At 38.9% G+C, this 17,876-nt stretch overlaps 1 protein-coding gene and 1 pseudogene across 16 annotated transcripts in view; one reads left to right on the top strand and one right to left on the bottom strand.

The window, feature by feature from the left end:
* The window catches only part of INPP4B (inositol polyphosphate-4-phosphatase type II B), an 887,198-nt gene that overhangs the window by 127,991 nt on the left and 741,331 nt on the right, over window positions 1-17,876 (bottom strand). For all 16 annotated transcript variants that reach the window (XM_015101375.4, XM_042234315.2, XM_060400642.1 and 13 more), the window contains one exon: window positions 14,629-14,832. In XM_015101375.4, the coding sequence (XP_014956861.3) occupies window positions 14,629-14,832 (204 nt within the window). The remainder of the gene's footprint in view (window positions 1-14,628; window positions 14,833-17,876) is intronic.
* LOC114108864 (glutathione S-transferase A4-like) lies at window positions 7,401-8,059 on the top strand (annotated as a pseudogene).

Raw genomic sequence — 17,876 nt, 5'->3', positions numbered from 1 at the left:
TTTTTGAAGATGTACCTCAAGTATCTGATTTCTCTTCTAACCAAGCCATTTTCCATCATGTCTCTGAGAAAGCATATGCACCGAGGAAAATAACCAGCAAAAATCCGTTCTCATTTTGGTGACTTTTTATTCACAAGGCCAGTCCATGCGGGGGATTCTTTTTGTTTAGATTGCTGGTATGGCTGGGAGGTACTTCACTTTCTTCCCCACTAAAATCATGAAGAGGATCGCCTGCTTGGCAGGCAGAAGACAGTGGAAGCATGAAGACTGGCTTCCCACCTTCCCCCTCCCCATTTTCAGGCAAGAGAAATATGATCTGCCTCCAGATTTTGTTTATCCCCTCAGCCACATGACAGGTTTAGAAACACACACACACATACCGACAACCCATCAGAAAAGTAGATGGCTGGACCTTCCTTCTTCTCCCCTCCAATAGCAGTCATTAGCCTACTATGAAGACAGTAACTGAACATTGGTGGGTTAAAGTCTAACCTTTACTGAATGGAGCTTAACGGTGTCCTTGACCTTAATAACACCTTCAGAAAAACCCAACTTCTAGAAGGTGAAGTAGCTATCAACTTCTGCTCAGCAATGAGGGAAAAAGTCGGAGGGGAACAAGCAATACTATTTATTCCATTCTGAGTCAGCTTCTGATCTTGGTTCTTATTTATTTCTGGGTTAGGACCTAAGCTAACCTGCAGGTCAAAGCCAGTGGCAATGGATGCACACATCTGAAGGATGGAGACATGAGTAGCCAGGCAGCTATTACAACTGGCGAGTGAACCATGAGGGTAGGGAATATGGTGCTTACTCAGCATGTCACACATTTATGAGCTCAAGAGAAATCTTGATTACTTTGGATCAGCAGTTAACTTTAAAAAAACAAAAACAAAAACAAAAACTTGCTCAGCAATCCTTAGCTGATTAACTTTTCTAGGGATGACCTGATCAGCAAGAAGGTAAAGGCTAAACTAGAGTTGATGTGGGGACCCTGTTATATCTTTATCTCCATGCATAATTTGCCACTGGTCACTATCAATTTCTGAGCACTTTGATTAGAACCAGTTAGAAAATTGACAAGACCAATCTCATCTTTACAAAGAAGCTTCAGTCTGTCCTTGAGTTGACTGAGAGTAATCTGCACTCTACAAGCCTGGTTCCTCCACACTGCAAATCTTTGTTCATTCCATAGCTTGGTAACTCTCCTATCTGAGTCCTGGTGTTGCGCATATAATACTTTATGGTACACAATGGCACATTCATGGCCCAAGCTACATACTACACACATACCTACACACATGTATATAAACACCATGTCCACGACATACATATCATGTCCACTAAAATCAGCCAGATATGTGACATCCATCAGAATTGATATGCCCCCAACCTTTGCTTCTTATCCATTCTCCTGCTTAATTTCATCCACCTACTCATGCAATAATCCCTGACCTCGGTTTCCCAATGACCATACTGCTAGCCTTAGCCTGAAATTCAGTGCCCAGCTACACAAGTGATTCAGATGGTCAGTTGTTTCTCCAATAGGTGACCTCTCCAAAGTCCCTGGTTTGGATCTTGCCCAGACCTACTGATTAGCTCTCACATGATCCAGCCTACACACAAGAGCCACATTTATCTTCGCTGATAACAGGCTTGTGCCATCACTCTTCTGATCAAAAGCAGGCTGACTACTGCAGCAAGTATTTTCTCTTCTCTCAACTTGGAGCTTGTAGTTGAGTCAACCAAGATCCTAACGCTACACATTTCTCTTTAGTTTTCATAATGAAACCTTCATCCAGGTCAGCCTCCTTGCTGCCCTAGAAACGTGCTGCTAATTAGCTCAACATATATTTTCTGGGCATAGGATACCTGCCTGCCGAGTGCTGAATATCGAAGATATGAAGGAAACCTCGGAGGAACTAGTGTTTCTAACCTGACACGTGCTGCTTTTTATGCTTCGAGGGCCTTCTCCTTTACCTTCCGTCAATCCAAATTCTCACCTTTTCAGGTTCCACATATCTAAGAACTGTTCCTGCTAGTCTCTCTCTGCTTAATGAATCTTTTCTTTTTAATACACAGAGGGCTCTATAAGGGAAATGACTATTATTTATTAACTCTTTTCTTCTCAGGGCCTAGTACTCATCATGCATGCATGCTAAGTTGCTTCAGTTGTGTCTGATTCTCTGTGATCCCATGGACTGCAGCCGGCCAGGCTTCTCTGTCCATGGGATTCTCCAGGCTAGAATACTGGAGTGGGGATCCTCCAGGGGATCTTCACGACCCAGGGATCAAACCCACAATCTCTTGCAATGGCAGGTGGGTTCTTTACCACTAGCACCATTTGGGAAGCCCCTAGTATTCGCCAGGTTATAGATAAAAGAATGAATAAATTAATGAATGAAACAAGGAAGGAAGAAATGATTTTTTCATCCTCTTCAACCTTCATGTAACTTCTCTCCGAATTCTTTTGACATTTTTATAATGTGTCACATAACTACTTTCATTCTGAGAATATCTTTCAATGTCTCTGCTTGTTTTATGAGTGCTGGCCATTTACTTGAATGAGATGATATGGCTGTTGAGGTCAGAATCCATTTTTCTATTTTTTGACTGCATTTGATTTCCCCCAAGTACCCATAACATTGTTGCATATTATCGATGCTTAATTAACATTTGTTGATTAACTTAATAGCCTGCTATTTAGGAGTAAAAATAAATAAAGATACAACTAAAAGAACTATTATCACAAGTATCTTCAAATTGAAGTTAGAATTAAGCTCATATTCTGAATGGCTGAGTTTACCTTAATGTGTCACATGAAGCTATAGATTCCAATCCACGGAAATATGAAATGAAGCTTTTGTTTAATAATAAATTAAAAATGACTGATTTACCAAAGCTTTTAATTTTAAATTGGTAATTGGGTTTCAGGTGCACACCATCAAACCAGACATTGTAAGAGTCAGGAAAGTGTCCAAGGGAGAGAATGGTATCCAATATAAAAACTACAGGAAAATCAGTCTTACAGGAATAAAAATAAAACATCTCTGTCAAAAACAGTGACTTGAGTTGGAAGACAAACTGCTGAGTCAGCAAATCCATCCATTCACTATTCTCCCATTAATTCTGAAAAATACATTCAAACGGTCTGTATCAAACACTGTATGAGGTGCTATAAAACAGGGGGCTGAAGGTGAATGGATTAACTGCATGTGGAAAACTCTTGAAATTGGTAGGATTTCATGAATATGCATGCCCATAAAGATCTCATTTGGGGTTTCTTTTCTTTAATAGAACATTTGTGCATTTTAATGGACAGTCATGAACTTTGCTTAATCACCTTTTGTGGACTTTAATATCAGATAAGAATTCAGAGCACATCTCTCTTGGGTGAAATGGACTGGAGAAGTTCAGGAAGTTTTCCTATCCATCAAGAAAACAGATGATGGAACACTTTCCATTGCCATGCAGGGAACAACTGGCCTAATTCTCCCTGTTTCTTCTGATGGGAAGAATGGATGCTTTCAGTGTTCCCTCCTTGTAATAAGATTAACAAAACTAGACAACCCTATTAGGCATGACTTAGGAAAGAAAAAGAAAAAGCTGAGACAAGGGTAAAATACCTACTTTCAATTCATATTTGCTGGGAAATATCTGAAATTATTTCTGTATAACCAGAACCTTTGCAATCAGCACATAAATAATCAAATAGAAAATGCAAATTACCACCACTGGGTTTCTGGAAGCTGTTGGAGACCTTCACTCATCATTTATTAACTTTGGTCATCTCTGATGTTCTATGTCCATCCTGAATTTTACCACTTCTATGCTTGGAGATAATGGTGACAATGACTTGAATAGTTGCTTCAGAGTTGATTATGAGTCTGGGAAATATGCACTAAGGAAAGAGGGATTTAACTGGGTACTTTTAATTGGGAGAGAAAAACAAAATCCTCAAAAAAAAAAAAAATCCTGAGTTCTAATGGAAGAAAAGGTACCTGACGTGGTGCTGAGTTAAGTTAAAATTATTCCATGTTTCCAAATATGAAGGAAGACCAGAATAGTAATTTGAGAGGAAACTTCAAAGTCATTAATGTATTCTGCAAATGTATATTGGGTACCTTTTATGAGCTAGTGCTCTGCTAACTAGGGGGACACAAAAGTGAGCATGGCATTGTCTTTGCCCTTAAGGAGCTTATAAAGTTGAATGTATGGAAGAAATAGACATATAGACAACTGACTGTATTCAGTGCTTACGAGACTGCGTGATCATGGGATGCAAGAATAATGCTTTATTATACAAAATACTTTGCAGTTGAATGTATATATAATATAAAATTTGGAAGTAAATGGCCATATTTTAGTAGACCTCTTACTGACTTTAGGTAACAAAGTCATAAGGTAGTGCATTAGAAAAAGATAAATCAGATTAGTATCTAGCTGCCTATAAGATATCATTACTTTTAAAAAGTGAGAATGATTAATTTCCTTCTTATTAAGATCAGGTCAGTGGTTTCACATAGCATAATTCTAGCCAGTCAGAGAACTGAACAGAAATGCTTTGGAATATCAATTTGCATAGGGACATTATGCATGACCTCAACTATTTTCCCTAGAGGTAAGGTCTAAGATGAACAGAAACTGGCAAGAGAAGTTGAGACTACAGGTCACTGAAGATTGTTCATAGATGAGGAATCTGGCTAGATAAGTTTTGTCATCAGCAGTATTTTGCAACCGTGTATGCTCACTGCCAGCAATACTGACAATATACATAGTTGTATCAATCATCTTGTCAAACTGAAACCTTCATATTTGTTCTACACCCCATTAGAGAAAGGTGAAATACAAAATAAACTGTGAGAATTTGGTAAAGAACACATCAGAAAAATGTAAATCTTACTCAAAAATTCAAGCCTTGGGAATTTTGAGTTGCAGAGAAGCCACATTTTTTTCAGGTTGTATAGAGACTTTATTCCAAAAAGGCCTGAAATAAGTATTACTGTGAATGTGTGCTATTGTTTCTATATGCTATGAAATTACCAAACACTTAATATGGACTAATGCGAACCATCTATTGTGCTTATGTGACATAAACACATTTTGCCATAATAAAGAAGAGTAAATGTTCTCCTAGCTTAAGAATGGAAACTAATATTAAATTTGATTTATATTTATGACATGAAGAAAGGAAATTAGTTGACTCATCTGGATGCTGAAATGTTTCCTGATATAGAAAATTAGCTCAACTAAAAATATGAGTTAGGGATATGGCTAAATAATAAAGTTTTCTTAGTCTCACATTTTGCTTGAATGGATCAGAATCTAAAAGATCCGAAGTTTATCTTTATTCTTTAACAATTATTGAAGGAAAGTAGGCAGATTTAGCCCCAAACCCATCAGTGTTAAATCACAATTTTCTAGAGAACAGTATAATTACTGGAAGCCACAAAAACTGGGTCAATATAATACTTTGGTGGGATGACATGCTTTAATATTTTGGACAAACTAATCTTGGAATCCCAGCTGTTGGCAGCATCTGCTGTAGAGATGTAGAGAAAGAACAGCAATATGTCATCTTTACCAGCTAAAACATGGAGAATGCTAGATTAGTCTCTTTCTTTGCACAGATTGTCACAAAAATCCCCATATTCCTACCGGGTTTAATTGTTTACTAACTTTTCAAGAAAATAAACCTTTAAAGCTCTCAGTTATTTAATGAGTAAAATTCAGCAAATAATAGACTTTTTTTTGGCCAGTGATCATTTTAGTTTCAATCTCTTCCTTATTGACTAGATAATTATTATCTAGATTCATATGTCATTAATTTTTCCAACAAACAAGTTGAACAGAGAAAGGACATTCTCACATTCATGGAGTTAATAGAGATTCTCCCTCCTGACCTCCAAAAGAGAAGTTTTTTACATGCATTAGCTCACTAGAACTCGAGTAATTTACTAACATGAACTTACTTTTCAAATATTTATTATGGAAAACTAAACACAGTTGTTCAAGTTAAGTAATTATTAAAACTACAGCCGCAGCCAGAAATTAAATAAATCAGACTTTTAAAAAATAGAGCTATTATAATCTTATGTACAAGCCTAAATTAACCTACACGATCAGAGTGTTTTTGTATGCTATCACAGAAACCCAATTAAATTAATTGTTTAAAACGTTAAATTATTTCAGAACGTTGACTAGACTTGTAATCAGTGCTGAAACTTTTCTAACACCTAATTAACCAAGAAAAGTGCTATACAAAATTATGTTTCCAATTCATTTAATAGTACAGTCTCTAAAGGCATTTCCAATTAGCTACATTTTCACTGGATTTACTCAACTTTTCAAGTGAGATAAAGATCTGAAAATAAGGTTAAGTGGTTATAACTGCAGTGATTTTTTTTTGAAATAAAAGATTCCCATATTTTATTTCTATTTCTATATATATATACATACCTATTCTTTTTCAAATTCTTTCCCCATTTAGACAAAGGGATCTTTCTAATAGAAAGTGGTCTCCAAGGAACATCAATAACAAATTTGATTGTTGTATAACATTTTATTGAAGTTCCTTGGCTGGCCCTCACAAGGTCTGGAATTTCAAATTTTTCTCAAAGGTTGCTAGTAACCAACTTCAGCCACTTTCTTTGGTGTCTATTTGAAACTTCCACCACTCTGCTCAGCCTGTCCTCTCTGCCCTCTTCTGCATATGATTCTGCTTTAATGATAAAAGAAGACATCCGAGTTAATGTCTGAAATATAAAAATAACTTGTACAACTCAATAGAAAAGAGCAAAGCAAATAATTTTAAAAACCAGCAGATGAACTGAACAGGTATTTTTCCAAAGAAGACACGAAAAGGTGCTAAACATCACTCATCAACAGGGAAAAGTAAATCTAAGCCATTATGAAAGACACCCCACAAATTCTAGAATGGGTATCATCAAAAAGAAAATAGATAACAAACGGTGGAGATGATGCTAAGAAGGGAACCTGTACGCACTGTTGGTAGGAATGTAAATTGGTACAGCCACTATGGAAATCAGTATGGAGGCTCCTCCATAAAACAGAACCACCATATGATGGTTCCACTTCTAGAAATATATTCGAAGGAAACAAAATCTCTATTGCAAAGAGATATCTGCACCACCATGTTCATTGCAGTATTATTTATAATAGTTAAGATATGGAAACACCCTAAGTGTCCATCAACAAGTGCATAAAAAAAGAAAATGTGATATACATACATACAGACAAGCATACACACACACACCCCACTCCACCCCCACATACACACATATATATACTTCAGCCATAAAAATAGAAGTAGGAAGACTGCTCATTGGGTGCCTTCGTGCAATTCTGGTCACTCTGAGTGGGGCCAGAAAACCTGAAAGGCTATGATGGCTATGAAACCCAAGCTCTTACTATCCAAACAGCCAAGGCCAGATGGAATTGGGTTTAAACTGCTGATGGAGTCAAGTTTGATGACGAATTTTTAGAAACAAAACAACAGTCGCAGAAGTTGCAAGATGGTAACCATCTGCTGTCCTAGCAAGTACCAATGGTTGAAACTGATGGAAGCTGGTGCAGACCCGGAGCATCCTCCACTGCAGAGCAGATAAGCACCGTCTCTTTGGCAAAGATCTCAAGGAGAGAACCTGGTTGACATGCATGTAGAGGGGACGCTGGATCTTCTGAACTGCATATCAAGTGTATCCTTACCTCAAACCAGATGGTCAGCAAAAGAAAGTGGTTAACATAGCCCAGAAGCTATACTTAGATACCTTCCTGGGTTTGAAAAGGTTTTACAGACTCATGGACAAAGGTTTTTTGTTGGCAATCAGCTGAGCCTTGCAGACATTATTCTACTCCAGATCATTCTGGCTCTAGAAGGAAAAAACATCTTAATATTCTGTCTGCCTTCCCTCATCTCCAGGAGTACATAATGAAAATAAGCAATATCCCTGCAATTAATAAATTCCTTGAAGCTAGCAGTGAGAAGCAGCCTCTGCCAGATGACATGTATGTGAAAACCATGTATAGCAACTGTACGTGAGCACTGCCCCCAGAGACTGCTATGTCCGCAGCAGTCTCAACTGAAGCCAGGCTGCCCTGATCCAGCTCTGTTGCGGTGCTGTGTGTATTGTTCCCAAGTTGGTTTTTCATATCCTGATATCTCTTCTAGAAACTCTGACCTTGTTTTGTCCAGTGAGTGATTGTTACAGGACCTCTTCTGAAAACCTTTGTGGTGAGGCTGGCATTTAGGTTAGAGCTGCTGTGTTTACGCATTTCCTAGCAATGAGGATGGGTAGGATCTCATGTCGTTCCCCAGCTTTGGTCCTCTCCTTATCCCATTCTCAGCGCCCTCCAGTCTCTTCCAATTTTTAGTGTCTAATAACAATGGAGTTCACTAGATAGTAACTCTCCTCTGAGCCAAAACAGACCCATGGTAGTGATGAATGCCTTTGATAGTCACAAAAATAAAGGATTTACTAATTTTTTTAAAAAAAAGGGAAGGAAATTCTGCCATTTGCACCAACATAGATGGGTCTTGAGGGCATTATGCTAAGAGAAATCAATCACATAATGGGAATACAAATATTGTATAATTCACTTATATTGAGACTCTTAAAAAAAAAACAAAAACAGATTCATGGAAGCAGAGAGTAGATTGGTGATTGCCAGAAGTGAGGAGGGGAAGACAAAAAGGGTGAAGGTGATTAAAAGGCACACACTTCCAGTTATGAGAAAAGTTAAGTTCTAGGGATGTAATACACAATACGGTGACTACAGTTAACAAAACAGAACTGTATGTTTGAAAATTGCTAAGAGAATGGGTCTCAAAATTTTCATCGCAAGAAAAGAAAATCGTAGTCCTGTAAAGTGGTAGACATTAATTTCTTGTGATTATATATATGCAAAAAATCACTTTGCTGCGTACCTTACACTAATACAGTGTTATATGTCAGTTATAGCTCAATAAACCTGGAGAAAACGATTTCAAATAAAGAACAAAGTAGTCATCCAGCCCCACCTACCCTCAAAAAAGTAAAATCCATTTTTACACCCTCCCTGCATTCTCAGCCCAGCAGCACACTTCTGCCTAGGACTTGTCCCCCACATGCCTACTGGAATTGATTATCTTCTCTTCTTTGTAAGGGCCTTGTTCTATGAATCACTGCCTCTTAGCCTTAAATGCTTTTTGGAGCAATAAACATAGTCAATTGTACCACCTTTAAAACAAAACAAGTAAAAAACTAATAAACACACAGACACACATCCTAATTACCATTGTCAGCTAATGTGCTCCTGTCTGAAAGGTCACCTCATCCTCCTTTTCATACTGTTATCTTCTGCTACTGCTACTGCTGCTAAGTCGCTTCAGTCGTGTCCGACTCTATACGACCACATAGATGAAAGGCTCCCAGTCCCTGGGATTCTCCAGGCAAGAACACTGGAGTGGGTTGCCATTTCCTTCTCCAATGCATGAAAGTGAAAAGTGAAAGTGAAGTTGCTCAGTTGTGTCCAACTCTTAGTGACCCCATGGACTGCAGCCTACCAGGCTCCTCTGTCCACGGGATATTCCAGGCAAGAGTATTGGAGTGGGTCACTAGTGCCTTCTCCTGTTATCTTCTGCTCATATTTAATTCTCAGGAAACACTTCTGGAAATCCCACTGTGACCACCAGAGTCTCACTTCATCCTATATATAATCCTAAATTGCACAATCACTGACACTGGTATCTCTAGAGCCCTGAATAGGCTGTGGAACCCTTGCATCTGTGGGCAGCTCACCTCTGTGTCCCCAGCACCTGGCACAGTGATCCAGGCAGAACAAGTGCTTTGTAACACCCACCGTACCGAACGCTTCACCATTGACGTCAACTCCCCATTCTCTCCCACTGTCTACCTTTTTTCCCCATCATAAGTTTATTTAAAACACTGACCTGAAATCTCTTTAGCAAAGCCTAACTTCTTCCACCTGTCTTTCTACATCCTTGTCACAACATTTTATGACTATTTATTAACAGATTTTTATCTACCACTAGAATCTGAGCTCTAGGATCTAACAGTCTAACACGATTTATCTTGCCATTTGGAGTATCTGTGATATAGAAGGTCTCAAAATGTATCTAAAGAAAAAGGAATAAGGAAGGAGGGAATGTGACGGATGACTTGAGCAGAAGGAGGAGGAAGAGGTGTGGGAGGGAGTTTGCATAACACAATAAGGTGAAAATTATGAAAACAAAAGATACACAGTTCCAACAATCTCCCTTGATTTAATATAAAAGTGGTAATTATTTGTCAAAAAGTTAACCGTTAGTTAGGTCGCTCAGTTCCACGTTTTGAGACCCCATGGACTGCAGCACGCCAGGCTTCCCAGTCCATCACCAACTCCTAGAGCTTGCTCAAACTCATGTCCATCGAGTTGGCGATACCATTCAGCCATCTCATCCTCTGTCTTCCACTTCTCCTCCTGCCTTCAATCTTTCCCAGCATCAAGGTCTTTTCCAATGAGTCAGTGCTTCACATCAGGTCCCCAAAGCACTGGTGCTTCAGCTTCAGCATTAGTCTTTCCAATGAATATTCAGGACTGATTTCCTTTAGGACCGATTGGTTGGATCTCCTTGCAGTCCAAGGGACTCTCAAGTCTTCTCCAACACCACAGTTTAAAAGCATCAGTTCTTTGGCGCTCAGCTTTCTTTATGGTCCAACTCTCATTATCTATACATGACTACTGGAAAAACCATACTTTGACTATAGGGACCTTTGTCAACAAAGTAATGTCTCTGCTTTTTAATATGTAGTCTAGGTTGGTCATAACGTTTCTTCCAAGGGAAAGTGTCTTAATTTCATGGCTGTAGTCACCATCTGAAGTGATAAAGTGTGTCAGGCTTTCCATTGTTTCTCCATCTATTCGACATGAAGTGATAGGACTAGATGCCATGATCTTAGTTTTTTGAATGTTGAGTTTCAAGCAAGCTTTTTCATGCTCCTCTTTCACTTTCATCAAGAGGCTCTTTAGTTCCTTTTCACTTTCTGCCTTTAGGGTGGCATCATCTGCATATCTGAGGTTATTGATATTTCTCCCAGCAATCTTGATTCCAGCTTGTGCTTCATCCAATCCAGTGTTTGGCAAGATATACTCTGCATAGAAGTTAAATAAGCAGGGTAACAATATCAGCTTTGATGGACTCCTTTCCCAATATGGAACCAGTCCATTGTTCCATGTCCAGTTATACCTATTGCTTCTTGACCTGCATACAGATTTCTCAGGAAGCAGGTCAGGTGGTCTGGTATTCTCATCTCTTGAAGAATTTTCCACAGTTTATTGTGATCTATACAGTCATAGACCTTGGCATAGTCAATAAAGCAGAAGTAGATGTTTTTCTGGAATTCTCTTCCTTTTTCTATGACCCAAAGGATGTTGGCAATTTGATGTCTGGTTCCTTTGCCCATTCTAAATCCAGCTTGAACATTGGGAAGTTCTCGGTTCACAGATTGTTAAAGTCTAGCTTGGAGAATTTTGAACATTACTTTGCTAGCGTGTGAGATGAGTGCAACTGTGTGTCAGTTTGAACATTCTTTGGTACTGGGATGAAGACTGACCTTTTCCAGTCCGGTGGCCACTGCTGAGTTTTCCAAATTTCCTGGCATATTGACTGCAACACTTTCACAGCATCATCTTTTAGGATTTGAAATAGCTCAACTGGAATTCCATCACTTCTAGTAGCTTTGTTTGTAGTGATGCTTTCTAAGGCCTGCTTGACTTCATACTCCAGAATGTCTGGAGTTAACAGTAAGTTTACTTCATGAAATACAAGTTCTATTCCATATCTACTCAAACTTTCAAAGTCACAATCAAAATTTATGTATTGCCTATGCTGTGTAGCATGTAGGATCTCAGTTCCCTGACCAGGGACTGAATCCATGTCCCCTGCATTGAGAGCGAAGAGTCTTAACCACTGGACTACCAGAGAAATCCCACAATCCAAATTTATGATCTATCCCATTTCCTCACTTATCTCAAGGACTATTATTGATCCTTATACTGAGGATCATATATAACTTACACATCTAAAAAAAGATAACACACAGCAATAATAGTAAAGTAATACAATTCAGGTGCCTGGGTCTTTGCAGGACATGGGGCATTATCACACAGGCAAACCATCTATCTCTGGACCACACGAAGAGCTATGTAGAACAGATGCTGTTATTTTCACTTTATAGTGAAGAAAATTGAACTTCAGAGAGGTTACGAGGTATGGCTGTCTCGGAGCATTAAGTAAAAGGTGAAGGTAAAAAAAAGAAATATTAGATTTTCTCTTTTGAAAATGATTCAGTGGGAGAAATGCAATCTTAATCAGTGACAACAAATACTTATTCAGCATTTACCTCCTGGAGCCCAGCTCTGTCTTTCCTGTGATAGTAATTTCATCAAAAGAAAGAGCAGGTATCACTTCATAGCCCTGCAGATAGCAATTTTTTTAGTGACCTGAGCCTTACAAATAATTTATTCCCTGAACACTTATAAATTTAGAGTGGTAGGAAAAATAATCATTAACTGTTTAACATCTAATACAGTTAGCATATAACAGTATTTTCTTGGTCAAGAATGTGATATAGTAAGGAGTTTCTTTCTTTCTGTGTGTGTGTGTGTGTATGTGTGTGTGTGTGTGGTACTTCAAAAAGTTCTTAGATAATGGAATATGTATTGATTCAGGAGAAACACACTGTTCCCTCTCACCCGCAAAGAGAAACCTTGGTTTTCTCCTGTTTTATTCTGCCCACCTAGGGTTCCTATCACCATGTTGACTTATTTGGTTTATTTGCCTTTGTGTGGGCTTGCATGCTGAGTTGCTTCAGTTGTGTCTGACTCTTTGTGACCCTATGAACCATAGCCCAGCAGAATCCACTGTCCATGGGATTCTCCAGGCAAGAATACTGGAGTGGGTTGCCACACCCTCCTCCAGAGGATCTTCACGACTCAGGGATCAAACCCGCATCTTTGATGACTCCCGCACTTGCCAGCAGTTTCTTTACCACTAAGAGCCACTTGGGAAACCTTTATTTGCCTTTACTAGTTATTTTCTCAGAAGCTTTTATGTGGCCCTTCTTTTGCCAATTTTAGAGCCACCTGGAGCAACATCTTTTATTATTATTTTTTTATTTTCTTTTATTTTTTTTTTAATTTTAGTTTTTTATTTTTTAAATTTTAACATCTTTAATTCTTACATGCATTCCCAAACATGAACCCCCCTCCCACCTCCCTCCCCATAACATCTTTCTGGGTCATCCCCATGCACCAGCCCCAAGCATGGAGCAACATCTTTTAAATAACAAACCCAACAAACAAAAGAACTTAACAGATCTCTATATCCACTGCCATTTAAATGTTAACACTTTTTAAGTACGCCCAAAACTAACACACTGGACTGCACCAATGACAATACTTGTTGCATCCAAGTCGTGGATTATTGATGATTACTGACTCTCTTTCTAAAAACAATTTTAATGGTTTATATCTCCTTAATAAATAAGGAAAATATTACAGCCTTGCAATTGTGGCATCCTTGCTTTGGAGAGAGTCAATTCCTAGGTAGGTTGATAAGAAGTCAAGGGTTCTTGAGGAGGAGAAAGGAGTCTGGAGCCCTCAAGAAGGGGAAAGGGGTCTGGGACTCCCAAAGAGAAAAAGACAAATGTTCTTTTCTACATTGCTTTGTCTTAGTCAATAAAACAATGGATCTTGCCTGTTCTCCTTAACAAGAACCTTCTGACTAATCCTGTCGTCTTAAAACGTATAACATGGGAGTGGGTCTGGTAAGATCCTTCTATTGTCTGTTCTAATCTTGCTAATTTAAGATATATATATTGTGAGAGTGGGTCTGAAAAAAGTATATAAGGCCTTGATAAGACTAGCTAGGGGGCCATTCTCTGCCCCCCTTCTGATGTCTGATGTCTATGTCAGAAGCTTCCACTGTCACTTTTCTCACTTTAATAAAACTCTGCTACACAAAAGTTCTTGAGTACTCAAGCCTGGTCCCTGGTCCTAAAGCTAACTCTTCTTCTTTGGAGATCAGGAATCTGACATGATTCTCTGTAAGCTATCACTTTGATGGTATTTATTGGAGATAATTATTATTTGACTACCTTATATGTACGCAGTTCAGTGGTAAAGAATCTGCTTGCCAATGCAGAAGACGCGGGTTCAGTTCCTTGGTTGGGAAGATCCCTGGAGAAGGAAATGGCAACCCACTCCAGTATTTTTGCCTGGGAAATCCCTTGGACAGAGGAGCCTGGTGGGCTATAGTCCATGTGGTTGCAAAGAGTTGGACACAACTTAGCAGCTAAACAATAACAAATGACGTATGTAATATATAAATTTTCACATCAAATGAATGTGGTTGGGTTAAAACTTTCATTTATAATTTGCCCCCAAGGGAAAAAACATGACCTATTTACCCACAATCTGTATTGTGACTGCTTTCCAACATGTCTTGATGAAAAGGAGAGATCTCTTGACACTTCTGCTCTGTTTTACAGTACTAAATGCTAAGGCTTTAGTACTTTTAGTTATAGCACTGGGGAGGCAAGCTAAGTTAAAAAAAAATAAAAGACTTACCCACTCCTCCTCATCATAGTCTGAATGATGTGGAATGGAGTCCTGCCGTCTCACCGGCAGGGGTGGGTCCTGGGAAATGCTCTCCTCTGTGCCACTCTTAGGAGAGGGTGGTTTCTTCAGGACACCTCCCGGCCTGGCAGTGTAAAGTGCTAAAAGGGCACTTCTGACCAGCTGATCCTTGAAGGCATGTACAAAAAGCTCTGTCTGGAAAGAAATTGACAAGGATTAGAAACGCCATGGTAGGTACCTCAGCAGAGAGCTATGCAAAGGTCAATGGCAGATTTGTTGACACTTAAGCGGTGTGGATGGTGGAAAGAGTGCAGGCAACAGAGAGAGAAAATGATTCATACCAATCAATGGAAAATAGTTTGTTTTCAGGCCGCTGACAAGGCCTTGAGTTCTAAAGTTAATGCTGAGGTTCTATGTGCACTATAAGCTCCATCTATCTCCTCAACCCCCCTCTCTTTTTTTCCAGATCCTATCGTTAGAGATGTATTTCACTGGGGATTATCATTTGAACACCATCTAGCCACTGTGTCTTTCAGGCAATTTCCAAATATGCCTTTAAAGAAAATGTTATCAGACTATGTTTATTTTGTATTTTCAACAGAGTTAAAGGCTGAAGAATGACATATCTTTGCAAAAAAAAAAGAAAAAATAGAGGCAGGAGACCTTGATTCTTTTTAGCATCATGGACAGATTTCAAAAGTAGAGATGACACAGGCAGTCTTCCTCATGAAAACATTTGGCTTTTATTTCCTATTATTACCCTCTAAACTGTCTCCGCCACCAAATGGTTTCAGTAATGTTCAATGTTAACGAGGTTACCGTGAAATTTGCCATGGTAGATTTTACAAGCTGGTGGTAAATACCTAGTAAGGACGACTATAATGACTCCTTGCCAACAATAAAGAACTTTACAGCTGTATTTGCATTTTCCTGATGAAATGTTTAATGGCTTCACCCTGTTATATACTGCAGGGTGTAGTCATTGATTTTCTGTATTACAGTACGCTTAACATGCAAGTGGCCTAACAATCTGTTCAGAGTAGAGAAATAACACAAGCATTGACTCACACTGTTAACATATTTATACTCTGTAACCTGTTGGGAAGGGGCCCTTTAACCCATAGCGTTATTTTGAAGAACACATCATTTACTGAGATGATCTTGGCTAAAACGTTGTCTTCACCAATGCTATAACTTAAGGTAATCATTTATTGGCGCTCTCTAAATCAATCCTCGGAGAAAGCAATGGCACCCCACTCCAATACTCTTGCCTGGAAAATGCCATGGATGGAGGAGCCTGGTGGGCTGCAGTCCATGGGGTCGCTACAAGTCGGACACGACTGAGCAACTTCACTTTCACTTTTAAATCAACCCTGAATATTCATTGGAATGATTGATGCTGAAGCCGAACCTCCAATACTCTGGCCACCTGATGCGAAGAGCTGACTCACTGGAAAAAACCCTGGTGCTGGGAAAGATTGAAATTGGCAGGAGGAGAAGGGGGTGACAGAGAATGAGATGGCTGAATGGCATCATCGACTCTATGGACATGAATCTGGGCAAACTCCGGAAGATGGGAAGGACAGGGAAGCCTGGTGTGCCGCAGTCCACGGGGTCACAAAGAGTTGGCTTCGACTGAGTGAGTGGCTCAATAGGTGGTCTACAGCACCATGCCCAATCATCGTTACTAAATTGTCTCTAAATTTCCCTGTTGTGTCAGCAATTACAGAAAACCAGTTAAACCATGCGCACCTAATAAAAGTAAGTCATATCTGTATAGCTACATCTTTGCAACAGATTGTGAAATTCTAGAGCTAGAAGGGACCTTGAGTGGACCTCTTCACTAACAAGATAAAAAAACTAAGAAAAAAGCATGGTGGCTTGTCCTAGGGCTGACTACTGATTGGAAGCACAAATGAAACAGAGCCAAGGTTTTCTAACAAATTCAGTATCTTTCCCCCTGACTCCATACCACCCACCACGACGATCAGGCTAGATGCTTTTGCCCGTTTTCCTCTTCTCTAACCCCAGCTTGCCAAGTGTTCCAAACATCCACCAGCTCTCATAGTTAGTTGTGTCCACAACTCAGGATGTAACTCTCTTCCCTGAGAAATTTTAATGGATGGTTTTCAACATGCGTTTAATCTATTAGTCATGTTGGAGGCACTTTGAAGGTTAAGTAGACAAGAAATATGATTTTAAAAGGAAAATATTTTAAGAATAAGTAGGTGGAAGATATTTTATAACCAATAAGTTTTCTATTTTAAAAAATAAAAAGGCAGTTTTTTTTTTAACTAAAAAGAACTGATGAAAAAGTTGGCTACACAAGTACCAATCACTACAGTTGTAGCAAAATGGGAAACATGCTGTTTACATAATTTTTCAGAGAGCATGGATGTCTCTGTCAAAGTGAATTTAAATATTAAAAACATGAATGTTCTTCCACTCAGCTTAACTATTTCTCTCCTGATAGTTGCAATAAATTCTTTTGATTTATTTTTAGAGCAAAACAGCTTGACTTCTTTGACTTCTGCTACTGTAGCTCTAGTCTCCACAAGGCTCACTAATTACTATGTAGCTGCGTACTATTCACACCCAGTGACGTTTCCTGTGGTTCTTGTAATCACCACTATTTCTTCCCATGGTAGCACACACAGAGTTTCTCAATTTATTCAAATCTCATTTGGGTTGATTTAGCACCAATGACATGGGAGATAATATAGAGATTCTTGCAGTTTTAAAAACCCAGAATTGTTTTGAGGGGGGCAGGGGTAGCTGAATATAATGTTCAAAATCTTAAACACAATAAAAACTGATCTTAAACACAATAAAAACTGATCTTAAACACAATAAAAACTGGTCTTCTACTTTGTGTCTATACCGAAACATGTCTCTGACTTCCTTGGAAACTCTCTCGATCCCCCAGATCCTGAGGATAGAAATCAAACTTTGTTACATAATAGCCAAAATATTGTACTGCAATTTCCATGTGACCTGGAAAAATCTTAATTTTCTTGACCAGTGTTACTTGCGACATGTGGCCCAATATACACCCAGATGTTTTACCATCAAAATAAATCAGTTTGTAGAGATTAATGGAGTCACTCAATCCTATCATATCTTACTGCATTATCTCAGTTGCTGTCCTTGAGATAACACCAGTGAAGGCAAACATCAAGGAAGGAAGCAATCATGCCTCTCTGAGCTGCCTATTGACTCAGAGTTCTGAAAGCCATTCT

Source organism: Ovis aries, chromosome 17 (assembly GCF_016772045.2).
Source record: "Ovis aries strain OAR_USU_Benz2616 breed Rambouillet chromosome 17, ARS-UI_Ramb_v3.0, whole genome shotgun sequence".
NCBI classification, from domain to species: domain Eukaryota; kingdom Metazoa; phylum Chordata; class Mammalia; order Artiodactyla; family Bovidae; genus Ovis; species Ovis aries.
The sequence above is the reverse complement of the archived record's forward strand: the minus strand, read 5'-3'. Positions and strand labels throughout refer to the sequence as shown.